The following is a 7292-nucleotide window of genomic DNA, read 5'->3' as shown; positions in this document are numbered from 1 at the left end:
CTCGGCCTCCCAAAGTGCTGGGATTACAGGCTTGAGCCACCGCGCCCGGCCTAATTTTGTATTTTTAATAGAGATGGGGTTTCTCCATGTTGGTCAGACTTTATGTACCAGAAGAGAGAGGGGAGAGGGAGATGCAACTCATCACATTTTTACTGACTGTCCTCTGGCTTTGCAAGTTATCTTGGAAGGGGGACTGGAAGAACAGTGATTCGGAGTCTGGGCTTAGCAGTTGGGCAAATCCAGGTTTACTCTTGGCTCTGCCACTTTCCAAGAATGACACCTTGGTCAGGTCTTTTAACCACTGTGAGCCTTCGTTTTCCTCATCTGTAAAAGGGACTCAAAAATCTTACCAATTCACAGGGTTGGGGTGAGAATTCAAAGGTAATTCTATATAAGGTAAGGCCTCCAGCAAGAGCTATGGTGGTTGTGACACGGACTGAGGCTGGGGGAGGCCCTCACTCACCCTGCTTCCTTCCTGGTTTTCTTCTATCCAGATGTGGAGGTGGATGGGCAGAACTGGACCTTTGCTTTTGACTTCTCCTTCCTGAGCCAACAAGAGGATCTGGCATGGGCTGAGCTCCGGCTGCAGCTGTCCAGCCCCGTGGACCTCCCCACTGAGGGCTCACTTGCCATTGAGATTTTCCACCAGCCAAAGCCTGACACAGAGCAGGCTTCAGCCAGCTGCTTTGAGCGGTTTCAGATGGACCTGTTCACTGTCACTTTGTCCCAGGTCACCTTTTCCTTGGGCAACATGGTCTTGGAGGTGACCAGGCCACTCTCCAAGTGGCTGAAGCGCCCTGGGACCCTGGAGAAGCAGATGTCCAGGGTAGCTGGAGAGTGCTGGCAGCGGCCCCCCACACCGCCTGCCACCAATGTGCTCCTTATGCTCTACTCCAACCTCTCGCAGGAGCAGAGACAGCTGGGTGGGTCCACCTTGCTGTGGGAAGCCGAGAGCTCCTGGCGGGCCCAGGAGGGACAGCTGTCCTGGGAGTGGGGCAAGAGGCACCGTCGACATCACTTGCCAGACAGAAGTCAACTGTGTCGGAAGGTCAAGTTCCAGGTGGACTTCAACCTGATCGGATGGGGCTCCTGGATCATCTACCCCAAGCAGTACAACGCCTATCGCTGCGAGGGCGAGTGTCCTAATCCTGTCGGGGAGGAGTTTCATCCAACCAACCATGCATACATCCAGGTGGGATGCCAGGCATGAGGCGAAGGGGAGGCAGTAAGCCAGCCTTGGGGGACAGGGCTCTAGCTTAGCTATTAAATGACTGTGTTCCTGCATTCACAGCTATTCAAGCATCTCCAATGTGCCAGGTCCTGTGCTAGGTACCAGGGATGTAGAGATGACCGAGTGTAACATCCTTATAAAGCCTGTATGGGGTCATGTGTCATTGGGTAGCCTTGAACACATTGTTTCCCTGGGACTTTATCCTTGTCTTTCATAAAATTAGGGGGTAGGGGTAGACCAGAGGGTCTCAGCACTTCCCTAGCCCTGACATTCTAGGAAAGGAAGAATCTGGACTTTGGGGACAGGCAGGCCTGCATTTGACTCCTTATTAGCTGTGTGATGCTGATTAGGTTGCTTATTCTCTCAAGCTTCAGTTTTTCCACCTGTAAGATGAGGAGGGCAATGCCATATTTCATAGGGATGCTGTAGGGTTAATGAGATGACATGCATATGACATGTAAAGTAGTTGGTAGGTAACAGGCATGTTTGGCTGCATTATGGGGCCATGGTTGGAATCACACTGTTCCAGCTACAGTATTTTGGTTGAGAATTGACTACTCATTCTACAGAAGTAGACAAGGCCGGCCAGGTGCGGTGGCACATGCCTATAATCCCAGCACTTTGGGAGGCTGAGGTGGGTGGATCACCTGAGGTTAGGAGTTCGAGACCAGGCTGACCAGCACGGTGACACAAAATACAAAAATCAGCCAGGTATTGTGGCACGTGCCTGTAATCCCAGCTACTTGGGAGGCTGAGGCAGGAGAATCGCTTGAACCCAGGAGGCAGAGGTTGCAGTGAGCCGAGATCATGCCATTGCACTCTAGCCTGGGCAACAAGAGCGAAACTCTGTCTCAAAAACAAGAAAAAGAAGTAGACAAGACCAGAGGCTGCCACTTGGTGCCACTAGTCAGCCTAAGGTCTAGGAGGTGGTGGAGGAAGAACAGGGCTGGTGAGTTAGGAAAGAGAATAAGATGGAGAGAACAGAAAATAGAGCCTAATATGGTAGATCTGATGTTATAGGTGGCCCTGCCCTGCTGTCAAAGGTCATATGGGACCAAAATGTTTTCATTTTACTCCATGAAGTCTGGAATGAGAATCTCCTGGACTTGCAGTATATCCTCCATGCCAAGCCTCAGGCGGGGTTCAGGGTCTCTAGAGAGCGTGAGCACATGGGCTAAGGTCATGCAAGGAGTCATCGGGGGCGCTAGAGCTTCCAAGGATCTGTCCTGAGCCTCACCCAGGCCTGCTGATTTTCATCGCCCACCTGCAGCACCACAAAGACCCAGACAGTCCCAATTGCCAACTCTGACACTGTGATCCAAAAAGATGTTACTAGACCACAGGGACAGGGCCTGGTTCCAAAATGCCAAGGTCTTGTTACCTTTCCTCCTATTGACTCTCTCTGTCCTTCTCTGGCTGATAGCAAATCCCATAAGAATTTCCACATGATTAACTATTCTGCTTCATATTTCTAGAACTAAACCATGAGTTTCTTGGAATATTTTAAAAATTGGTATTCACAGCTGGGCATGGTGGCTCACTCCTGTAATTCCAACATTTTGGGAGGCTGAGGTGGGTGGATCGCTTGAGCCCAGGAGGTCAAGATCAGCCTGGGCAACATGCCGAAACCCTATTTCTACAAAAAATACAAAAATTAGCCAGGTATGGTGGCATGCATATGTAGTTCCAGCTACTCAAGAGGCTGAGGTGGGAGGATCACCTGAGCCCAGGAGGTTGAGGATACAATGAGCTGTGATTGCACCACTGCACTCCAGCCTGGGCAACAGAGCAAGACCATCTCAAAAAAGAAAAAAAAAATAGTATTTGCTTTAGATTAGAATAATAGGAGAACATAAAAATTAGCTACTACTAAAAAAAAAATTAGCTACTACTCTACCCAGATACATGTGATTTTTTGAATCTGTTTAAAGGCTGTTTTCACAAAACAATCACAGAGCTAAAGTTAGTTTAGACTTTAGAGCTGATGATATACTAGCAAGCTAATTCCTTTATGAAAATAATTTTCTTCTATTTTTGCACTCAGGAAGTGACTTTAACTCCATAACTTTTTTACTCTTTACCCAGAAATACTACTATTCTGACCTGCCCATCAGGATGTGAATTGACATTCCTTTCCTTTCCTTTACAGAGTCTGCTGAAACGTTACCAGCCCCACCGAGTCCCTTCTACTTGCTGCGCCCCAGTGAAGACCAAGCCGCTGAGCATGCTGTATGTGGACAATGGCAGAGTGCTCCTAGATCACCATAAAGACATGATTGTGGAAGAATGTGGGTGCCTCTGATGACATCCTGGAGGGAGACTGGATTTACCTGCACTCTGGAAGACCGGGAAGCTCCTGGAAGACATGATAACCATCTAATCCAGTAAGGAGAAAGAGAGAGGGGCAAAGTTGCTCTGCCCACCGGAACTGAAGAGGAAGGGCTGCCCACTCTGTAAATGAAGGGCTCGGTGGAGTCTGGCCAAGCACAGAGGCCGCTGTCAGGAAGAGGGAGGAAGAAGCCTGTGCAGGGGACTTGCTGAATGTTCTCTTTACTGAAAAGACAGTGGCGAGGAAAAGCACAAGTGCGTTGAGTTCTCTACTGGATTTTTAAAAAACCTGTGAACCCCCTGAAACTGTATGTGAAAGTTGAGACATATGTGCATGTATTCTGGAGGTGGGATGAGGTCACCTATAGCTTTCATGTATTTTCCAAAGTAGTCTGTGTGTGACCTGTGCCCCTCCCCAAAGATTAAGGATCGCTGTATAGATTAAAAAGAGTCCATCACTCTCATTGCCTCAGGCTGGGTTGGGGGAGCCCCACAGCTTTCTGGCTGGCCAGTGGTAATCTACTGGCCTTGTCCAGAGGCTCACTGGAGTGGGTTTCTGCTAATGAGCTGTACAACAATAAAGCCATTGTCTAGTTCTCCTGGGCCAGCTGGTGCCTGTGAAGGCAGAGGCAGGAACTCATCCAAGAGGACTGGCCATGTTAGGTTACAGAAGCTGGAGCTTTCAGACATCCCCATGTCAGTCTGCTTAGGCAGACACAACCTGAATCTATTAAAGTTGGTGACAATTCACCTCAGTCTCTCAATGTGTGCTATTAATGAGGCCTCTGAGCTTCCTATCCAGCAGTGGTGAAGGCCTTGCCCTGGGTGGCAAGATACTTGCTCTATGGTCACAGCTCAGCCACTGGAAGCTGTGTGACCTCAGGTGAGCAATTCACTGTCCAGACTCCACTTGTAAAAGGAATGCTGGTGTGGGCCAGGCATGGTGGCTCACGCCTGCAATCCCAGCACTTTGCGAGGCTGAGGCGGGCGGATCACGAGGTCAGGAGATCGAGACCATCCCGGCTAACACGGTGAAACCCCGTCTCTACTAAAAATACAAAAAAATGAGCCGGGTGTGGTGTGGTGGCAGAGCGGTTGCCTGTAGTCCCAGCTACTCCGGAGGCTGAGGCAGGAGAATGCCGTGAACCCGGGAGGTGGGGCTTGCAGTGAGCTGAGATCACACCACCGCACTCCAGCCTGGGCGACAGAGCGAGACTCCGTCTCAAAAAAAAAGAAAAAAAAGAAAAAGGAACGCTGGTGATTCGTAACGCATTCGTATTAAATGTCTGTTGTCAGGCTCAGAAGAGCCATCAGCTTTAAGCTGTAGACTGAATAGGAAATGCTGCCTTATCCCTATCTCCCTCTAAAGCTTATAAAGCCTGCTAAACCCAGTCCCTGCCATATGCCCTTAATATAACCTTTATCAGCTCTTTTGTTACTCAGGGTTCTAAGACGGACTTAATTTCAGGTTCCACATGGGCAGCACAGCAAAAGGAGCCTGAATGAGGCAGCTCTACCCCCCAAAACCCCTGACCACAGTTATCTTCCGGGTAAAAAGACCTCAGAGGCAACAATTCTGGCTGGGTGCAGTGGCTCACGCCTATAATTCCAGCACTTTGGGAGGCAGAGGTGGAAAGACCGCTTGAGTCCAGTAGTTCAAGACCAGCCTGGGCAACATAGTGAGAACCTGTCTCTGTTTAAATAAAACAAACAAAAGAAGCAATTCTGCTCTTAACAGCTTGATCTCATTGAACACTGCCAAAGCAGAGGCACTTTTTTTGTAGTTTCATGGAGCAAAGGGGCCACTTGATTGGGAATGTGAGCCCACAGTATATCTACCAGATCCTGCTTTCCCAAGAAACCTACCCACTTACGCTACAGCCTTCAGAAAATGATTCCAATCATTTGTGAACCCTGTTGAGCTCAGACGAACTCAACTGAGGCTTTGGTTGAGTCAATACCATAGTCGTGGCCCAGAAAGGGGCTAGAGCCAGGCCTGGGCTTGAGAAACCTCAGTGCCTTGATTCCACAACAAAGCTGATCCAGCTGTTCACTGCCTGGACTAGAAATAGACTGCCCAGACCCAACAATTCAGAATCACAACAAGATTCTGCATCTGACCATGTACAGAACAGCCGAGCACGGGCAAACTTGTGAGGTCAGCTTGTCTGATCCCCATTCCTAAACGAGACCCCAGTGAGACCTCAGGGCCTGACCACACAGCTAGGGGTGGCAGGGCCAAGAGCTGAGCTCTGGTCTCTTGAGCCCTAGGGGCACTTACTGCTTAATAGCAACTAGAGGTTTGTGCTCACCTATCTTGGGATCCAAGCCTTAGCCTTTAGAACCAAAAATTTGAACCCAATTATACTACTGAACTAGTTCTTAGAAGTGAAAATCACCCCAGAGCTTTCTTACATGGCTGGTGCCAGAGAGCGAAAGGTCAAGCTATTTGTAGCTACAGCTTGTGGGCGTGTTTACAGTCAGCGGCTCTATTGACTCCAAGAACAAACCCTTGACGACAGGGCATTCATTGCCTCATGTCAAACAAAAGTAGTGCACAAAGTAGTGAAACTCTGTGTTTTGCTGACCCCTGCTGAAAGCCCAGTGTTTGCTACGTCAGCAGCAGAGTCATTCTGTTGCCTGGACAAAGTAATTGGGGCAAAGCCTACCTACTGGAGCCTAGGGAATAGCTCCATGCTCTAGGCCATGTGCTTGCTGAAGGCTCTGTAAGTCACAGGAAATACTACCTAGGAGAATTGTGTCCTGTCTGAACCTGGGATGTTTTCTGTTGTTTTGAGATAGGATCTCACTGTCACCTAGACGAGTGCAGTGGCACAATCATGGCTCACTGCAGTCTTGCCATCCTGGGCTCAAGCAATCCTCCTACCTCAGCCTCCCAAGTAGCTGGGACTGCAAGCATGCACCATCATACTCAACTAATTTTTTAGATTTTTTTTGTACAGACAGGGTCTCGCCATGTTGCCAAGGCTGGTCTCCAACTTCTGGGCTCAAGCTATGGTCCTGTCTTGGCCTCCCAACGTGTTGAGATTACAGATGTGAGCCACTGCACCTGGCCTGAACCTAGGGTTTTAAGAGTATTCAAGAGTTATTTTAACTTGCTCTCAAGCAGTGCCAAGTCAGTTGTGAGAAAAACTGGACACATTACACTCCTTGGCTGGGCAAGTGGGTGGGCCTGGCAGTATGTAAGCATGGAGAAACTAGAAACATTGTAAGAAACAGAAGCACAGGATCCACAGAGATGTGGGGAGTGGCTGTGACCTTGGGATAGCACCCCTAACCTGGGGTTTGTCTCCATCTTTAAAAGTCTTTTCGGGCCAGCGCAGTGGCTCACGCCTGTAATCCCAGCACTTTGGGAGGCTGAGGCAGGCGGATCACGAGGTCTGGAGTTTGAGATCAGCCTGACCAACATGGTGAAACCCCGTCTCTACTAAAAATACAAAAATTAGCCGGGTGTGGTAGCACGTGCCTGTAATCCCAGCTACTCAGGAGGTTGAGGCAGGAGAATCACTTGAACCCGGGAAGCAGGGGTTACAGTGAGCCGAGGTCACACCACTGCACTCCAGCCTGAGCGACACACACAGCAAGATTCAGTCTCAAAAAAAAAAAAAAAAAGTCTTCCCTTTCATTAGCAGTAAGATCCTTATCTATCCTAATTGCCTTTAGGGCACAGTAAAGGATGTAGGAAAGGGCTTTTAAGGTTTTGGTCCCATCT

The 7292-nt window shown here is 49.1% G+C and overlaps 1 protein-coding gene across 1 annotated transcript in view; it reads left to right on the top strand.

Moving 5' to 3' along the window:
• NODAL (nodal growth differentiation factor) overlaps positions 1-4017 on the top strand; it is a 22905-nt gene extending 18888 nt beyond the window's left edge. Inside the window, exons 2-3 of the mRNA XM_011991178.1 lie at positions 495-1192; positions 3381-4017. Of these exons, the coding sequence (XP_011846568.1) occupies positions 495-1192; positions 3381-3533 (851 nt within the window). The 3' untranslated portion in view covers positions 3534-4017. The remainder of the gene's footprint in view (positions 1-494; positions 1193-3380) is intronic.
• The last annotated feature ends 3275 nt before the right edge of the window (positions 4018-7292 follow it).

Source organism: Mandrillus leucophaeus, unplaced genomic scaffold (assembly GCF_000951045.1).
Source record: "Mandrillus leucophaeus isolate KB7577 unplaced genomic scaffold, Mleu.le_1.0 Scaffold39, whole genome shotgun sequence".
In the NCBI taxonomy this organism is placed as follows: Eukaryota; Metazoa; Chordata; class Mammalia; order Primates; family Cercopithecidae; genus Mandrillus; species Mandrillus leucophaeus.
The sequence above is the reverse complement of the archived record's forward strand: the minus strand, read 5'-3'. Positions and strand labels throughout refer to the sequence as shown.